The 19,492-nt window shown below is 43.6% G+C and overlaps 2 protein-coding genes across 15 annotated transcripts in view; both read right to left on the reverse strand.

The window, feature by feature from the left end:
• LOC128340394 (prolyl endopeptidase FAP-like) overlaps positions 1–12,822 on the reverse strand; it is a 104,016-nt gene extending 91,194 nt beyond the window's left edge. For 9 of the 13 annotated variants that reach the window (XR_008313675.1, XR_008313677.1, XR_008313676.1 and 6 more), the window contains exons 1-2: positions 10,692–10,767; positions 5,216–5,344 (exon numbers count right to left, since the gene is read on the reverse strand). Coding sequence is in view for 7 of the 13 variants with exons in the window: in XM_053285414.1 (XP_053141389.1) it covers positions 5,216–5,344; positions 10,692–10,766 (204 nt within the window). In the remaining 6 variants the exon portion in view is untranslated. Of the gene's footprint in view, positions 1–601; positions 712–1,813; positions 1,904–5,215; positions 5,345–10,691; positions 10,768–12,711 lie in introns of those variants that run through there. The other 4 variants (XM_053285422.1, XM_053285419.1, XM_053285417.1 and 1 more) reach the window with 3 other exon arrangements.
• Positions 12,823–14,060: 1,238 nt separating this feature from the next.
• The window catches only part of IFIH1 (interferon induced with helicase C domain 1), a 56,725-nt gene continuing 51,293 nt past the window's right edge, over positions 14,061–19,492 (reverse strand). For both annotated transcript variants that reach the window (XM_053285283.1, XM_053285282.1), the window contains exons 15-17: positions 17,661–17,851; positions 15,958–16,051; positions 14,061–15,844 (exon numbers count right to left, since the gene is read on the reverse strand). In XM_053285283.1, the coding sequence (XP_053141258.1) occupies positions 15,659–15,844; positions 15,958–16,051; positions 17,661–17,851 (471 nt within the window). In that variant the 3' untranslated portion in view covers positions 14,061–15,658. The remainder of the gene's footprint in view (positions 15,845–15,957; positions 16,052–17,660; positions 17,852–19,492) is intronic.

The raw sequence follows: 19,492 nt of genomic DNA on the forward strand, positions 1-19,492 counted from the left end.
GGCACTTGCCTCAGGCGGAGGTGTAAGGGGTGGCAAGTGCCAGGCCCTGACCACCATGGGTGGCACCCCATTACCCAGTGCTTCAGCCCTTCTTCAGCCCATTGAGACACGCTGTTCATTTTCTCTTCATCGCCCTACTGAGGTGCAGCTCTTCTTCCCCACCCAGACCTAGTCTTTCTTTCTATCTATCTATTGTATTTATATTCCCTCCCCCACCCCCACCAGAAGGTTTACATAAATATTTAAAATACAGCAGAAAGGTAGAAGACTTGATCTAGAAACACCTCTGCCACCACTGCTTAGCTTGGTAGCCTGGCCTGAGACTGCTTGTGTGTCACCACTACTGCCTTGGCAGCATGGCCTGAGAATGCTGAGCACCTCCCCCCCCCCGCAGCTGTGGGGAGGTGTTTGTTGTCCTTCACTTCAGACAGATTGCTTGGACTGCCCTGCAGACATCTATATATATATATATATAAACAGGAAAATACATCAAAGTTTCATCAAATTTAGCATCCTGTTTCCAACAACAGCCTGCCCAAGGAGTGAGAGAAATACCTCCACACATGCAACACCCTCAACAACTTGTGGGAGAATGACTTACTCTCCTGTTATCTCTGTTGCCTCAAGGAGTCAGAGGCATTCCACTCCCTTAGCCCTCTTCACTTGTGGAACATGGGGAGAAGGGGAATGGATGCTCCAGTTTAGAATGCACTATGTGGAAGAAGAAGAAGATCATTACCCCCTCAGATCATAAATGCACAGCAGTGCCATATTTCTGGAGGAGAAAAGAACCGTTGGCTCAAGTACAATAGTCTGAATAAATTGACAAGCTTATTGTCTACTGGGTTCTAATTCAGTCACTAAGCAGTGTCCTGGATTTTGAAACACAATCAGAAGAGCCTTAAAGACCCCCCCTTTAAGCCTGGCTTTTAATGATATCTAGTTTTCATTTTAATGAGTTTTAATCTGGTTTGATTTTTTAAAAAATTATTTCAATTGTTTTATTTTAATGTAAATTGCCCCGAGCCACTTTAGGAAGGGCGGTGTGTGTATCTATCTACCTATACATACACACACAGAGATAAATGAAATAAAACCACAGGGGTGCAAGTCCACATAGTGGCAATGTGGTTGTGGCTACTTCAACCGCACGATTAGTTGTGTTGCCAACTGACTATATGTCAGTCAATCTTTATTGAGACAGTCACAGACCAGCAAATACTCAATACAAGTCAGAAAAATCAAAGTAATTAAGCAGAGAATAGTAGCACAATTAATACCAATGATGCCTCCCTATGCAAAGTAAATTCAAGCAGTCCAGCAAAACTTGGTGACAACTGACTATGTTAAATAATTGTCTAGGCCTGCATTTGTGCCTTTACTTGATGTCCTCTGGGGGGGCAGGGTGTGTGTGTTACATTTAATAAAACAACATAGAACTAGAGGATTGGAGCTAAGGTTTGGACTGATAGATACCTCCACAGACAACACCCTCAACAGCTTGTAGAAGAATGACATACTCCCATGCTATCTCTGTTGCCAGTTTTTCTTTCTGCCTGCACTCTCCTAAATGCCAACACCACTCTATCCCCTTCCCTTGAACCACAGATCCCTCTTAAGAATACAACCTAAGAAGAGCCGTGCAGGATCAAACCAAAGACCTATCTATCTCCACAGAGGTCAGCCAGGGAAATCCACAAGCAGGAGATGAAGGCATGCTAGTCTCTGCCATTGCTCCCATTGCTCAATTGGTATTCAGAGGCACAGTGCTTCCCCACCCCAATATCCTAATTCCCAAATCCAACCTTGTTACCTTTCTCTCTCCTTCCTACTACCCATCTCAGTCTCATCTCCCTGTTTCCTTCCAGAAGTGCTGTCTTGCTCATGCACTCTTGTTTTATAGTTGCTTCCTTTGTAAACATGAAGTAGTCTTGATTTAACTAAGACTTTATTCAGAAACAACTCCATTTTCTCCTTCTCCTTCCCCTCCCTTTTCTTTCTTTCTTCCTTCCACGCCCCCCACCCCCACCCAACACACACTCTCTACAGGTTCCCCACTGGGACAAACTTCTAAAAGAACAAAACATAAAAAAATTACTAAATAAAATACAACTCTCTCTTTCTATTCTCTGCCATCCCAAAACACTTTGGTGAGAAGGCTCCAGCATATATGCAATATACAATAAGAGACAAAGTGATACAAACTCATGAGCTGAGTTTGTCAATATAAAAACTGGAGTCTATACAATTCAGGGGTTCTCAACTACAATTCCTATCACCCCCAGTCACAATAAATTGTAGCTGGGGGTGATGGGAGCTGTGGTTCAGCAACATCTGGAGTATCACAGGTTGAGGACCCCTGCTACACATGATGACATTGTTATTGGGATCAGTTGCAAAGAGTACCAGTTGCAATCCGTATAAACAACTGTGCTTAATTATAATTGCACACTCAATTTGGGACACTTAGCGCACCTGTCAGGCCTCTCCATTCCCATGAATTACCAGACAGTGTGACTCAAGACTCTCTTGATGCTCCACACTGCAAGGGAAGTTTGTGGTGAGCCAGACATCTTTCAAGGAAGTTCATCTGCTATTACTATTTCTTGACTGAGGAAATAAACTTCCCCAAAACCCTAGAGCTCCTCAGCAGTTTAGAAAACCTATTGCTATGTGGTCTGACTTCAAACTTGTATAGTTTATTTAATAATTATTATTAATAACTAATTATTATTATTATTAGAATAATAAATAAATAAAATATAAACACACAAAGAATCTATTTCAAATAAAATAAAGTTCACAATTACACAATTTAACAAAGTTAATAATACTTGCAGAACTGATACAAAAAGTAAGATATATTAAGGATTTTTTTTAATGAGAATGAAACAATTTAGCACTTAATGCTCCCTAAAAATGATGGCTGACAGAATGAAGAAAATTCCTCAAAGAAGTCTCACTGAAATTAAAAACACAAATTCAGCAGTTTCAATGGGAATACTTTGGGTAATTTTCCTCATCATGGAGGGTAGTGTTTATATACAGATAGAGAAAGCGGGGATGCGGGGATGTCATTCACAAAAGTGAAAACTGTGTTCTACCAGGATTGGGAGCTACCCAGGGTTTTCCTCCTACCTTGCTTCCACACAACTGATAATTGGGAGCACACACAGCTCCAAACCCGGGGAGAACACAGTTTTCAACCGTGTGAATTACCTCAGTGAGTTATTAGACCACATCAAGCCTGTTCATATTACAATTTGATATATTCAGCCTGTTCATTTTATACCACAGCCCATTCAAATTTTCTCAGCTCTGATTTGAGAGGACTCTTGGGGCAGCCCTTCCTCCTTTCCAGAGGATGCTTCAGACCTAGTGCCCTGAGAGAAGGAAGAAGTAGAGAGTCAGGCCTGAAGAGCTCATCTCCTGAAGAGACTATGGCAACTCTGTTTTTATCCATTGTAACATTTATTTTGCTGTCATTTTAGTATTCTAAATATAAATATATATTTAGTATATATTGTTTTGCAGCTTTTGCAGAAGACCTAAATATAATGTTCAGAGCTGCTGGCTATCAAACTCACTTAGGATAGATTACTCCTAGGAGCAAGTCCAACTGAGCATAGTGGGACTTACTTCCAAGTGATCAGGCATACAATTCTTTTGTTAATCCTTAACCAAACAAAATCAATGCTATTAATGATCAGAACCTCTTGTTTACAGCCTCACAACTTTCCTTACAGTGCACTGAAATAATGAACATAGTAACTTAGAGAAGTTGAACTTTTCTGGGTATGTCTGCCAAATAACCATTTCATGACATTCTCCACTGATTACCTCAGACTGGAACTGGGTCAGAGCATTCAAATGTCAGTAATTTGTCACGCCTGGCTTTCAACTTACTGAGCATGTTCCAGAGCAAAGAAATTGGAAGAGCCCTTCTTGATGAAGCCTGAGCCACCTCCATTTTTGCTGGAACTGTTTCCTTCTTATGGCTCTTTTCATTAGTGTATTTATTATTTATTTATTTACTTGCTACATTTTTAGACCGCCTTTCTGCCTTGACAAAGGCACCCAAAGCTGTTTACAATATTAAAAGAAGACGGATAAAACGTCTCAGGCTGTTGGTCTTTTCAGGAGCTGAGGACAAAGAGCTCTCTGGCCAGCGCGCCTCCTTTCTTACCTTCCTCTCAGGGCACACTGGTCTGCTACTGGTGTAGCAGCAGGTGAGCAGATATAAGAAGCTGCCTTGGACCAAATCAAACCACCTCGCCATCTACCATCAATGGGTTTTCCGCTGAATCTGGGGACTGAAGCTGATACCTTATACATTTAAAGCACTTTACCTTTGAGCTATTCATTTTTCCTTGAACAATTGTCTTGCACAGCAGACACTGATAGTTTGGGGAGGTCTAAGTCTAGGTAAAAGACTCCAATAAATAGTGTGAGTTGAAAACAGTGGGGCCATTCACCTGACCTACCAGAGGATCATGCTGTGATTGGTGGGAGCCCACACGATCAGAGCTACTCCATGCACTGCAGAGCAGGGCGGAGCACTCTGAGGCCAGGTTTTATTGTCCTGGCCTCTGGATATTCCACAGTGCACCGTGCATCAAGCGTAGAGCACTGGGGTTTTTCCTCAGAGGACAGGTGCTCTAGGCCCCCATCTCTGTGTCAGCATGAGCTGCAAGCAGCCTGCACTTTCACACAATCCCAGCAGCTGGGTTAAGTGCCAGGCTTTGGTGCCACGGCGCCGCTAGGATACACATGGATACTGGTGGTTCTGACGGGCAGCCGAGCCCAGGCTTGGTTGCTCTTGAGAAAAGTCTCAGTGGTTGACATGCAGAGCAAGGAAATATTGAGAGGAGCCCTGAGGGACATAATTTTGGTTGACACATAGGGCTTCCTGGGGAAGGGGAAGTAGTTTGAAATTGATCTTTCCATGGTGCACCAGTACATTTCGTCTAGAAATGCTGTGTATCTGCTTCTCTTGCTGCACTGGTACTTCCTTGCTCTTCATGTCGGCCCCTGCATGTAGAATTGTCTTTTCTGTTGCTGTTGTTGCTGCTGATAGTAGTGATTCAACAGCCACTGCCCCCAATATAGTGATAACAGAAGTTTCACTTGTTGAATTAAAGGAGAAAGAAACCTTAGATGTGGGATTGGATGATGTGGTACATTGACTCACATTTATGGTGAAAGATATGCTCACCTCCACTGCCTTAGCTTTCTGCTTCTTCATCCTCTTTGCAAAGTGGGGAGTGATTGCTCTAAAAAACCCACAATGGCCAGTTCGCTGCTGGGTGGACGCATTATCTGCATGTTTCTCAACCACTGGACTCTAAAGTAAAGAAGAATAGTTCTCTAAACCACAAGCAGCAATGAGAAGTATCAAAAAAAGCTTTACACAGTAGCCCTATTCACACATGCTAGCCACCTTGGGCAATCTAGGTTGCAGCTCATGGAAGCACCAGCCATCATGCTTATGGCACCTCCAGGCAATTGAGAATGTCAGCTTGAATGGGCTGGCTGGAGGGGGTAAGTGACAGCTCTTGGGTGGGACTTCCTCCCCAGGTTTTTTAGTTGTATGCGTAAGCACAAATGGCACACTTAACTTGTGAATAGGGCTACTGTGATGGGGCAAACTGAGGGAACCGAGCTAAGAGAGCAGAGTACATATATAATGTCCCAGTTTAATGTCTGGTATCTCCAGTTCAAAAGGTCTTTAGTAGCAACATCTTCCTGACAGCCTGCAAAGTTATTGTCAGCTTGAGCTTTTGAGCTGGATGGCCTAACTTGACACAAGGCAGTTTCATATGTTCAGTGCAGAAAGCAGTTATAATAGCAATAAAATAACAGAGTTGGCAATGGGGAGAAATAACACCAGAAAGTGATATGCACAAAAATTACACAATACACAAGTGTATTCTTGACAGCTGACTTGGTGTGTTGCCTGGGGTGACACAAAGCTGACTTTGGGGAACACACCTCTAGTTCCTTATTCATTTGTATGTACATTGGAAATTATTGGTCTTGGGGAAGCATGTTTGACAGTGCCTGTCAAGACAAAGAGTTGGGCTGGACACACCTAGGGTAATCTAAACAGTAGTATGTATACTGCAAAATGGCTCTTCATATCTTAAGTGAATTTACCAAATGGAGTTGTTATGCTCTGTACTTTCTGGTGGTTCAGCCAGTGAAGGCCTGGTCCACAGGAAGGGAACTTAAGAGCCTCCTTCATAAGTTATGGTTCCATGGAGGGCCAATGCATGAGAGGGGGAACAGGAGCAGGCTGGCTTACCACACAGACGGTGCCAGAGTGCTCTGCGGTCACACCCTTAGGTGCTCAGCACTTGTCTGCAGAGGTAAGCACTGAATGCAGGGAGAGTTTCTTCCCAAATTCTCAAACCCTAGATGGACAGAGAAACGCTGAACACAGGGGCAAGGGAGCAGGGGTATTGCTAGTTACTTATAAGATCCAGGACCCGAGCCTACAAGAAATGGTTCAGGTCTACTCCATTTTGATAATGAGACCTTTTCATGCCCCGAGTGCAATCCAATACAGGTTGAGTATCCCTAATCCAGACATTCGAAATCTGGAATGCTCCAAAATCCGGAAACCACCACGGCGTGCGCCCGCAACATTATTGCGTTGAAAATTTTCTCACAACTAGTTTTCATTACATTTACAGCTACCTGTAGTTATTGTAAATTCAATGCTTATTTGTTTTTATACTTTAAATAAAACCTTAAAAAAATAAAATAGAGTGTACAGTAACCTTTTGTGTTTAGACTTGGATCCCATGCCCAAGATATCTCATTACAGTATGCAAATATTCCAAAATCCGGAAAAGTCCAAAATCTGGAACACTTCTGGTCCCAAGCAGTTCGGATAAAGGATACTCAACCTGTACTCTCTTCAGTGTTTGAAGGCATTCATCACCAGTACAACCTTATTATATCTAACACATTTTGACTAGGGACTTTGCTAGGGTCCTATTAGGACTGTTCCCTAGCCCACACTACTTGCTTTATTTTCAGATTTCCCTCTCTTTTGCAATAACTTCTTATGGTGACATTAATGTTGGGGGGTAGGGGTGTTGAAGTGTGTGTCAGTGTCTCACCCCTCAATCTTCCCTTCCTTTCCCTTGTGCGTGGTGGCTTTGCCACTGCACAATTTTTTAAATAGAGCTGTTGTTGTTTTTGCAGGGGGGGCAGTATTTGGGGGGGAGGGCTACTTACTTCCTTGTCCTTGACCAGCGGCTGCGTTGCTGCTGGTCACGAGGGCCGCTCGCCACCCCCTCCACTGAGCTTGGCAGCAGGGTCCAAGGACCACCCACCACTCCCTCAATTGAGCCTGGCAGGTGGGTTGCTGCTGGGCACAAGGTCAAAGGCTTCACCCACTGAAAGCGCCAGCCCCCAGCTCAATTACCTTCACCCTCCCATTGTGCACACATGGGAATAGACGGCTCAGAGAGTGGAATAGGGGAGAAGGTGCTTGGCGCCATCCCTCCCCTTTCCCATTACAATAGCAAGGAGTGGGGAGGCTCAATGACAGAAGAGGCAGTCATGGGGAGTGCCTTCCGAGCAGGCCCCTTGCCTCCTGCTTCACCCAGACAAGGTCAGTGGTGGAAGGGTGAGCAGGCAGGCAACAGTTTGGGCGCATCTAGTCCAACAGCATTTGGGGTGCATGCTCCTCGTGCTATCAACTCCAGTGCTAGGAACTGCATAGGGAGTGTGGCTAGTTGGCATGCTCTCATTCCCCCTCTCCTTGTGTTCAGAGAACTCAAGAAGAAAAGTGAAGATGTCTGTGCAAAACAGGTGAACTCCTTCTTGTTAATAGCTCCACCAGATTATTTTACCTTAATGATTATATTATTGTTTGGAATATTTGTATACCGCTTCTCAAAAACAAAAAAAGTTCTCAAAGCCGTTAACACAGCAAAAGGAAATGAGAAGATATTTCCCTGTCCCAAAGGGTCTCACAACCTGTAAGGAAAGACAAGGGAGATGCCAGCAACAGCTAATACCCATTATGTAGCTCTTAGATAGGATTAGGTCTTTCCTATCCTAATGGATTTCACCAATAAACTAGTTAAGTTATTTAGACTCCATGTGTGTTCCTTAAGTAGCTGCAACAACTAGACTCCACACTCTGTATCTGGAGTCGAAGCTTTCCTTAGCACTCTGCTAGAATACTTTGCACTTTCCCTAAAGGAAAAGTTAAACAAGTTGTTCTAGTAAGAACTAATCAGCCTACTTTCCTTTCTCTGTCTCTACAACTGGACTAAATTTGGTTCAAACTGAGGTCCACAAGCTAGATCTGAGTTTTCCCATGTTATTACACTTTCTTTCCGTAAATCCCCTTGCTTGATTGCTCTGAACACAAAGAACTCTGCACTGCGTTTGGCAAGCATGATAGCGGGCTCTAGTGGTCATTTGGCACAACTACACCATCTTTGAAATGAGGAAAGGGGCAATAGTAGTAAAAGAGGACAACTTCCACAATAAATGTGTGGACCGCTGCTGCACACACAACTGCAATTACACTCCGTTGCTAGGATGAATGAATAGAAGGAGAGGAAGGCTGGGAATCTAGATGCTGTTTGCTGACCATGCATGCCTTCCAAGAGGCTTCTGGTGTTGCCTTGATACTAAGCATCGGGTGGGGGAGAGGGAGGCTATTTAATTTAATTATTTTATTTATTAATTGAAATAATCATAGAAATATTTTGATTGGTTACAAAGGTGCCCCCAATTAATCAGGAAACATTTTTTTTCTTTTTAAAATGCCAATAATGACTGGCACCCTGACTGCCAAAGAGCATGTGTAAAGAGGGCTGCAGGGACGTGATTGGGGCTCACGGGCAACTCCCCCAGCCCCTCTACCCCTGCGCTGTTGCGCAAGTGGGTAAAACTTCCCCACTCTGCCCATGCTCTGGAAGCAATCTGGAAGAGAGGCAATACATGTGCGTCATTAGTCAGAATTTTTTTTAAAATTACCTTTAATATAACTATTTACAAAAAATGCAGAGTGGCAGTTAAAAAGATAAATATGGCCTTCTCTTATACAGGAGAAAATGCCTCTTTTCAGATGGGAGCCTGGTGGGATGTGCATGCATCATTGGAAAAAAAAAATACTTCCCCACCTTCAGAATGATTTTGAGCATATATACTGCTTTAACGGCTTAATTATTTAAAACTCATACTGGGCCAGCATGGATGATTGATTGATTAAGTGCTGTCAAGTCAGTGTTGACTCTTAGCAACCACATAGATAGATTCTCTCCAGGATGATCTGTATTCAACTTGGCCTTTAAGGTCTCTCAGTGGTGCAGTCATTTCTGTCGTAATCGAGTCCATTCACCATGCTGCTAGTCGTCCTCTTCTTCTCATTCCTTCAACTTTCCCCAGCATTATGGACTTCTCAAGGGAGCTGGGTCTTCGCGTCATGTATCTGAAGTATGATAGTTTGAGCCTATCAATTGTATCAAGGTCAATTGTGACTCGAGTGAAAATTCTGGATTGATTTGTTCTATGATTCATTTGTTTGTTCTCCTGGCTGTCCATGGTATCCTCAAAGGTCTTCTCCAGCACCAGAGTTCAAAAGCGTCAAAACTTTTTCTATCTTGCTTCTTCAAAGTCCAGCTTTCACATCCATAGATACCATGACACGATTTGGATTATGCCCCTGCAGTTAGGAAGGGGATGTGCTGACAGCACAATTGTCGGGATGTGCATTGAGGACATCCCAATGCCCTCCCATCATATCCCTTTATCATATGGGGACCTCTTCCCTTATCATGTGGGCACTCTTCCCTTTAGCTTTTATAATTTTTAATGGCCCCCTTCTAACACACATACAAATACTTCTTTAAATATTATATCCTTCTCACAGGGCTTGGGGTAGCATTCTTTTTACAGATGACAATCCTAGACTTTGGCAAAGTCCTAACAAATCATATCTGCATTCTTAGAAATGTGGAAAGAAAGAAAGAAAGAAAGAAAGAAAGAAAGAAAGAAAGAAAGAAAGAAAGAAATGGGGAGTGAGTGAGTGAGTGAGTTGGGCTATTCCTAGCCAGTGCTCAGAAAAGAATGCTTAGCATTTATGCAGCACACTGTTAGCTGCTAAAAATGTTTCGCATGTATTATTTTAGTAATCTTTACAATAGCTTTTGTAAGGCAGATGTGCTGGGTGTTACTGATTCAGGCTCCACCCAAGTGTTAGGAACTTAACTGCCTTTTTAACAGTTTTCTGGCTTAAATCTACACACAGGCCTGCAGCAGGGTTTCTCCTTTGAGGCGGAAAGCGTCTGTAGACCCAAAGTTATGTTTGTGGAAGTGCAATGAATTCACTATGCCTGAAAACAGCACAGTGGGCCAGTATTATCATTCTCATATGACAAATGTGTGTGGCTTAGGCTGACAAAATGTACTTTTCCAAAGAGGCCACTGTGAATTTGTGGTTGAAATGAGATCTGAACCAGAGACCATTTTAAGGTTGAATGTATAATCCACTGAACTCAAGTTCAATGGTGGCTAGGACTGATACACTATAAAGCTCAATAGTCACACCATATTTGAAATCAGGGATTAAGTAATCTATAGGTGTTCAGAAATCTCTACCAGATTGGATTCCTGCTTACATGCAAGTGGAAGTCTGCCTAAATGTTTGCTGCTTTTCTTACCTCCTTCACCTGATTAATGATTTTATGAAGCCAAGAAGGCCTTAGAAGAGAAGATTTCCTTTGCTTTACCAGCATTCTGAGCAAAACAAGCAATGAAAACCTTTGCTGTGTTTTGTCTCCCCCTTCTGGAATGGAGGTTTCTCATGCAGTTCCAGAAAATGCTCGTAGCAGGCCGCTTGAAAAAATATTTGCAGTCTTTTGAGATAAACATTACAAGAACATTTTCAGTTTCATGCCTTACTCTGGTGCTATATGTTAGAACACACACACTATGTAGAATTCTCAACACTATATAGGGCTGCCCACATAAAGAATCCAAAAAGAAAGAAAGAAACATACCATAGTTGTATCTTACAGAAATGGGCCCAAATCCAAAAAAAATTAATTGCACAAGACCAATTGAAATTAAAGGCACAAATTAATCCCACATAGCCAAGGGAGTGTGACCAACTTTCTGTGAGTTGGATTTGTACTGATTTTGCAAATATGGGACATTTGAAGTAAGTTCTATTCTAGGAAATCATCTTTTAAGAAGCATGTTGGCCTAATCCTGTAAATGACAGCTAGTCTAGTGTCAGTAAGTAAAATCTTTATTGCTTTTGGCTAAAGGTTATTCTAAAGTTTAGAGCATAGGAGCAAAATAGAATGCAGATTCCAAAGTCAGTTATAGTACAGTACAAAACAAAATAGTCAGAATTTCCAGGGCATAAAAAGATGACTATAGTGCAGTGGTATAGAGCAGGAACTATTTGCTAAGAAGCCTGCTTCCTATGTTAATTCAGCCATGACCTCACTGGATGTCCTTAGATAAGCCACCATCTCCCAGCCCAGCTGTAGATCCTATTAGTATGGGAAGACCTAACAGGGTAGTTGTATGAATTATTGAAATAATGATTGGAATTAATTATTATAAATAATTATTGAAATAATCATTTATGTATTACATTTATAAACCGCCCCATTTAAAGGCTCTAGGCGGTGAATAACAAATTTTAAAAGACATAGAAACACACACCATGAAAGACACTGTGCTAAAAACAATATACAAACAATTAAAAACTATTTAAAACCAATTAAATGCTGACCATATGAGAAAATCATACAAAATGTTAAGTGTCATTATTATTTTGGCTACTGAATATAATTTTCATGTTCATAAAGTGAAACATAAGAACAGTCCTGTTGGGTCAGGCCCAAGGTCTTTCTAGTCCAGCATCTTGTTTCCCACAGAAGTCCACCAGATGCCTCTGAGAATCCCACAGGCAAGAGATGAGAGCATGCCCTCTCTCATGCTGTTGCTCCCCTGCAACTGGTATTTAGAGGCATCTTGCCTCTGAGGCTGGAGGTGGCATATAGCCACCAGACTAGAAGCCACTGATAGACTTTTTCTGTGAATTTGTCTAAGCTTCTTTTAAAGCCATCCAAGCTAGTGGCCATCACATCCCGTGACAGAGAATTCAATTGATTAATTATGTGTTGTGTGAAAAAGTACTTCCTTTTGTTGGTCCTAATTTTCCCGGCAATCAGGTTAATGCGTTGATCCCAGGATCTCTCTGTATATATCAGGCATACACCTATCAAATGCTGGAGGCCACCCAGAAATTTCTAGAAGCCTGAGGAAAAAACTGACTATATTCACTGTGCTCAGGTACAATATAATTGTGTAGGAAAACTAAGATAATGTGCCTTTTCCCCACCCCCATAAATAGATGAGATGTGATTTGTAAGAAATGATGCCAGTTTGCCAGTTTTGGAGAAATGACCCCATTTCTCCAACTTTTAATTCCCCACCCCCTCAGGTGGTCACAGCAAAATTTAATCTCTGGCCATGTTTGGGCTGCCGCTGGGCTCCACCCAGGGCATGGTGGGGGGCTCCACCCAGGGCATGGTGGGTGGTTCCACCCAGGGCATGTTGGGTGGCTCCACCCAGGGCTGTGATGGGCAGGGCCAGCCCATCACAGTGGGGTGGTGGTCTCAAAAGTGGATTTGTGCAGGTGCCAGGTTGACTGCCTACACTGACCTGCTGCCTCTAGCTGGGCCAGGGCCTCTGCCCAAAACGTTTCAGCAGCACATAGGCACGCCAGCAAACACCACCACTCTCCTCAAAAGGCAGAGGTCAGGGAAGTGAACAAACAGAGGGCGGGATGTGTCAAGGAAGTGTAGTAGTATAGTGGCTACTGTTGCCGGCTAAGAAGTTGTGGTGTGGGAATGAGAGTTTGTGCTCCAAAGGCTTGGATGGGTGGGAACAGGAACTCCCAGTCTAATCTTTACAAGTCTTTGGAATGTGGGGCAGAGATGAGGGGCTGCGGGAAGCAACTTCTCTCTGCATGCCAAGAGTGAATCTATCATTTCCATTTCAGTTGGTTGAAAGCAGAAAGCTATCTGTACACAGTATTTCATTGTATACATTTTTAGTCTGCCTTTTTTAGTGCAGCAATTCAAGGTGGCTAACAACAAAAACAGCACTACAATTAAAAAAAACCCAGAAGAAAACACACACAGTAGCAGAAAACTATAACAAATAGCATAAAGAAAGAAAATGGTTAAACACAGAAATGAGCAGAAGCAGCTCATTTGCATGTTTCCCACTAACCAGCAACAGGACACATTGGTTGGTTGAGCAATTTAAACCAAAAAAAAAAAGGATAGAAGTGGTTTTTCCCCTTTCATTTGTCCTGTTCTCCTGACATGTTCAGGATGGGTGGATGCATGCAAAAGGGAGATTTAAATACATTCATGCAAATGGCTGCATGGTGTCAACATATGTACAACTGCACACATGTAGAGCCCTTTTTTGTGATCATGTGAGAGGGCTTGAGGGTGGGTGGCAGAAAGACTGTAGCATCTCGTGTTCCCTGCAGATGATCTGGTTGTTGGGTTTAGGTGGGTCAGGGCACATGGATCGCACACCCAAATAGTCTGCTGATGCCCCAGTCAGCACAGAAATGTGGGGGTCATGACACATGATCCCAAACCCTGGAAATCCCACAATACACCATGCGGGTGCGCAGTGCATTGTGGGGATCTCCCCAGAGACAGCCAGGAGCCTGCTCCTGTGCCAACTGAGAGCAGTTGGCGCTCACACATGAGCAATTAGCCTGAGTTAAGGGCATGGTTGTGCCCTTAACCTCGGCTAACTAGGGGGCTCTGTAGGCGGGTTGAGGCTAACATGTGGACTGCCTAACCAATTTGAACCAAATTTGGTAGAGTTGCAGTGAGTGACACATAGGGACACCTCAATGGCTTTTGTGATGTCTTCCACCCCAATTCAAGATGGCGGATGTGTGAAAGTTTAAGGATGAAGTGGGCTAACTTGTGAGGATGGTAATCAAATAAGATTATAGTGAAAGGAAAGTAGGCAGATTATTTCTTACCAAAACACTGATTTAATGAAAAAGGTGAATGATGAACTTTAACATATAGATGAATATGTACATATTGATACACTAAATTCAGAGCACAGCATTACATTATGTCTTTTTTGAACCAACAACAAAAATTAAAAAGTGCTCTATTAATTCCATAGGATTTAAAAATAGAATTGGATGTTAAAAGTTACAAAGTAGCTAACAAAATAAAGGAAAAAGAAAACAGTCTCAGCTGTTTACTGAGTATCAATTGATACAATGGAAGAAATTCTAACAACTTAAGAAATAATTTGTCCTTGTCCCCTCGCAGATCACCACTGTTCTCAAGCAGAACAACCCCAGACCACCCAGCCATTTGATTGCACTTGGTGGCCCCCTTTAGAAATACAGAACACAGGGCTAATTCACACATACATGTACATCCCATGACATTTCTTCCACTGATGGCTTCTCATTTAGTGATTCACATGTCAATGCATGAACATTGTCTGTTCAAACTGCCTTGGAGGGAATAAGAATGCACTTGTCACACATACAAGTCATGGATTGCCACTGCAGTCAGCTAGACATAAATACAGGAAGCCCTTATTTTCCATGGATTTGTTTCCCACTGTTTCACTTATTCATGGTTGACAAACATATACCAGGGCTCATTTTCTGTGATATATGGTTTCAGCTATTTCCAGTTTTTGCGGGTACAATTTTTAGTTTCACATTCAGCATGTGCCTTATATTGGCATGGATTGAGGGAAGCGCTTTGTGGATTGTTGATGTTGGAAGTTGGAGAGTGTGTCTTGGAGAAGTTTCTTGTGCTTTGGGGTGTCTTTTGAAGCAGCTGCTCAAGGTAAAGTCAAGGTCATCTTTGGGATTGTACCTTGGTATGTGTGTGTGTGCTTTGTACAGTACTGTATTGGACAATACAATTCAGTACAGTACTGTGTCTTATACCGTACTGAGTCGGACCATTGGTCCATCTAGCTCAGCACTGTATTGTATACACAGACTGGCAGCAGCCTAGTCCTGTCTGGAGATGCCAGGGAGGTAGTTGGAACCTTCTGCATGCAAGCATGCAGGTGCTCTTCCCAGAGCAGCCTCTCCCCCCCTGCCCCCAAGTGAAATATCTTACAGTGCTTACATGCAGTCTCCCATTCAAATGCAAACCAGGGCAGGCACAATCCATGCTTACTACTGCAAGACCAGCTCTTTTCCTGGAGGGTGGAGGGGCTGGTAAGGAAAAAGTGACTTTTCAGAGTTGCAACAAGGACTATGTTGGTTTTGGGGGTCATTACTACAGTAGCTGGAGAGTTGGGGAGGTGGAACAGCCAAGATACAGTGCTGTAGCCAAAGGTACAGTGCTTCTGCTTTCCTCTCTTTCTGGATGTTTTTGGGATTTAGAAATTTTCCGAGGAACCTAACCCTCAGATTCCCATAGACTTAAGGGCTTCCCCCCAGCAGTTTTGCCATTCATTCTAGTAGCCATGAACGTAACTCCGACAGAAAACAGGGCCTACTGTATTCATGAGTGAACTACGTACTCGAGTGTATGATCCTAGGATCTGAAGGTCAACTGCATCTTCCTTACAACTTGCTAGAGACTTCTTAATCTTCATCACTGGACTCATAATGATCTGCATAGTTGAAAGTTGGAAACATAATGGGCAGCTCTCCCCATCTTTTGTAGATTTTGTTTTGGGTAGTTTTCTTATCTTTGAACACAACCACGAAATTCTTTATTTTTAAGCAAGGCAATTCTAGACCTCGGTGCACCATCATACTTCCCCAAGCCTGGGGGGGAAAAAGACAAAGACAAAGATTTCAGTAAAACCATGTACTGCTATTAAGAATGAACTGACAATGGAAGATATACTCAAATGAACCAACTCATAACAGACACTTACTTGACCACAATCCTTGCAGAGAATTTCTCCGTTTGTGTTATAATCTACTTCTTTTGCTTGCAATGTTCTGTTTTCTCTTACAATATAAAGGTCCCTAAAAATGTTTGAAAAATAATAATTAGCTTATTTAAGTGAAAAGAAAATGCTTAACTGGTCAACAGACAGGCAGGAATTCATGTCAGGAAAACCCTGAAGCTATTCCCACGATCACTGGAAAGCGGGCTAAGAGAGCTTAGCCCACTTTCCAGGGATCATGGGAACCACCAGGCTCGCAGGCAAGCCTGGTACTCCCAAGGCAGCTAGCCCGCCTAATTCCTCCTCCCCTTAAATGAAGTTAACAGAGCAAGCGCTCCGTTAGCTGCATTTGGTTGCTCGTGTGTTGCCGCACATGACACACGAGTAGACTCCCAACTTGGAGGCTGCAAGTAGCCTCCTGGGCTCAGGGGTCTCTCCAGGATGCCCCGCGCACTTGTGCAGAGCATCCAGGAATTTCATACCAATCATAAGAAGAGCTTCCCTATCTCTGAGACCAGGCTACACACCTTCTGAGGATTTGGGACCTCTCCCTAAATCAAGTTGGGCATGGACCTGCTAAGCAACTCAGCAGATCAAGGACCTTAACATTAGGTGATAAAAATCAGATCTTCAGGTGAGAGCACACTGTCTGTTTTTTGCTGGGTGTCTAAAAGGTGGAGGGCAGGAACCAAGGCTGGGTGCTTTGCTCAGCCCTCCACTGTCACTTCTGTAGTGGCTTGGGATTCCTGGACAGCACAATCTGGCTGCCACAGCTCCACTCTCTCCCCCCGCTCCCAAAGTGGGTAGAGTCTGGGCTTGCTGTGCTGTACAACATGGGACGGGCGGGTGGGGGGAAACTTTACTGGTGGTCATCATAACTGCTGTTTCTTCCAATCCTTCCTAGGACAACTACGGCCAGTTCAAATGATATGGCCTAGTAGCACATGTAAACATGCCAAGAATGCATGTCCTCCACAGACATCCCAATGCCCTCCTGGCATGTCCCATAATCGTGTGAGTAGGTTGTTAATCCAAATGGTCCTTAAACGTGTGCTCCAGATATCTGTATTTGGGTTGTGTGTTTAGGGGCCATTTGGATGAATAGCCCCAAACACAATTACAGGATGTGTTGTGGGGGTATCAGGACATTTGTGGAGGATGTCCTGATGGATATACTCTTAGAGCACCACCTTCCTTGGTCAAGTGTGGTCCTAGGCCATAATATTTGAACCAGCCCCTAGACCAGAGAGGGTGAGGCACCAGGTGGGGAAGGCGTCCACTTCTGGCACAGAGACAACAGTTGAAGCCCTTCTATTTTCTCATTAATTTTCTATGTCTGTGTTTCTCTTTTATTTCCGTCTTGATAAGATGCAGTTCTCAACTCTTTTGAGGTGCTTTGAGAAAGTCCTGCCTCAATCCCTGGCATCTCCACTCAAAAGACTCTCAGGCAGCAAGGCTAGGAAGACCCCCACCTGAGACCCCAGAGAGCTGCCCTCAGTCAGGGTAGACAGCCCTGGGCACTGGGTCAGTCCAGTGGCCTGATCTAGTGCAAGGCAGCTTCAGACATTCAAATACTTCCCATCAAAATGAGTGAAGAAAATGGAATGTGTTCTTTGAGCTACAGAGCTGCGGCCAAGAAACTGGGAGCAGCATGAGCTCCAGCAAACACAGGTGTGATTAACACTTACTGAAAATCCTTTTTGACATTGACGTGATGCATGTCTTCAATAACCTGTATGTCTTCTCCTGAACATTTTGGCTGAGTACAATTTTTGCAGAGGAATGTTATCAAGTGCGGCTTTTCCTTGTATGTTTTTTGCTGCTCTCTCTTTGCCTTCATTTTTACCTCCATTTTATTTTGCAGCTGAAAGCCTCGGATCTAACAGCAAAACACACACACACACACACACACACACACACACACACACACACGGTTACCATGTTGCAAAGCCAGGACAAAGCCAGGAAAGAAACAAACAAACACTGAGGTTGTACATATGACCCGATTCGCCACGGGGTGGGGGGCCTGCACATGATCTCCCTCCCCTGTTCGCCGTGGCACATCAGCACCGCCACAGTGTCAGAGCAGAGAGCCAGAGGAGGAAGTCCTCCAGCATCCCTCAATGTGCCATGCCAGGAGTGCAGTGCATCCAGGGATCCTCCCTCAGCCAGGCACTCTTGCCGCCTGGCTCTGTGTGTGTACAGGCTGCCTGCAGCCCACACACACTCTCTCTCACACACAAAACCCTGACCCTAGAGTTAAAGGCACGCTTGTGCCCTTAAATTCAGGTTAAAGTCTGGGGTAAATTCCCAGGCTTGGGTCCGAGGCAGCACAGGGCTTGTGCTCGATCACGGCGCTTCACACGGGCAGCCACGCCCAGGTTGGGCTGCCCAAGCCTGGGCTTGTCTGCTCATGTGAACAGCCTCATTATGATCTGAGATTAGCCCAAGTCAAATTTCAAACACTTCATGCTACTTTGCAGGGGTAGAAATATTTCCAGCTCAACAAGGAGTCAGCACTATTCAATTATTGTTAATTGGTTTCTCAAACTATGAAGGTGTTATTTGCACCAGTTTTTCTCAGGGCCAAAAAAGTAATGATGGGGCCATCCACATTTATTGTTCACATGTCTTCCCTATGTATACAGCAGGGAATGAAGGTCTTATTCTTACTGAACCCTTTCCCACCTTATCTTCCTGTGGTTCATCACAGGATCACTTCCAGTATCAGAGAAGGGCTGAGAGAAAATTGTCTGGAGTATCTGATTAGTGGGAGATAGTCTCTCTCATTCTCTCTCTCTCACACACACACGCACACACACACTTTATATGCAAATTGGGACAAACACACAAGTAATGTTTATAGTGGGCAGATTCACATGACTGGCAGAGAACCTGCCCAAGTCCAGTTCCTGCAATCTCTGCCTGACATTCTCCCAAGATTCTTTGCCTGACTTCTAGATCTTGGGTACAGAAGTTGGAAGAATGTCTTGTGAAGAAACTCAAGAACCAGACATGGATGGGTTCAGGTGGAACTGAACTTTGGCACTCGGATCACGCTCTCTTGCATCCTGACATACCCTCAACATTTTCCCTACTTCCAGACCAGCTGGCAGTCATGTGAACCCACCCACTGTTTTTGAATGTTCAAAGCCTATACATTCGTTACCTTGCTGTAATCTTTGCAACACTTCTGCGAAATAGGTCAGTACTGTTAACCCCATCTGGTAGATGGGGGGCTATGGCTGAGAAAGAGTGGCTTGCTGAAGGCCAGTCATCTATTGAGTTCATGGCAGAGGTGAGCTCTGAAGCAGGAATTTCCTAATGTATAACTTAGTCTTTTAGCCAACATATATTTATAAACCCCCCAAAGATCTAGCCTGATCCTGACTAAAGCAGTTTGACTTGCAGGATATATCTTTTAAAAGCCACACCTAGTCACATCTCATTCTGTAAGTGTCTCTACTAGAGAACCTGCTTCCAGGTTTTTTTCTTCCTCCATAGGAAAGTATCTTATGCG

The sequence above is a fragment of the Hemicordylus capensis genome, chromosome 1 (assembly GCF_027244095.1).
Source record: "Hemicordylus capensis ecotype Gifberg chromosome 1, rHemCap1.1.pri, whole genome shotgun sequence".
NCBI lineage: Eukaryota > Metazoa > Chordata > Lepidosauria > Squamata > Cordylidae > Hemicordylus > Hemicordylus capensis.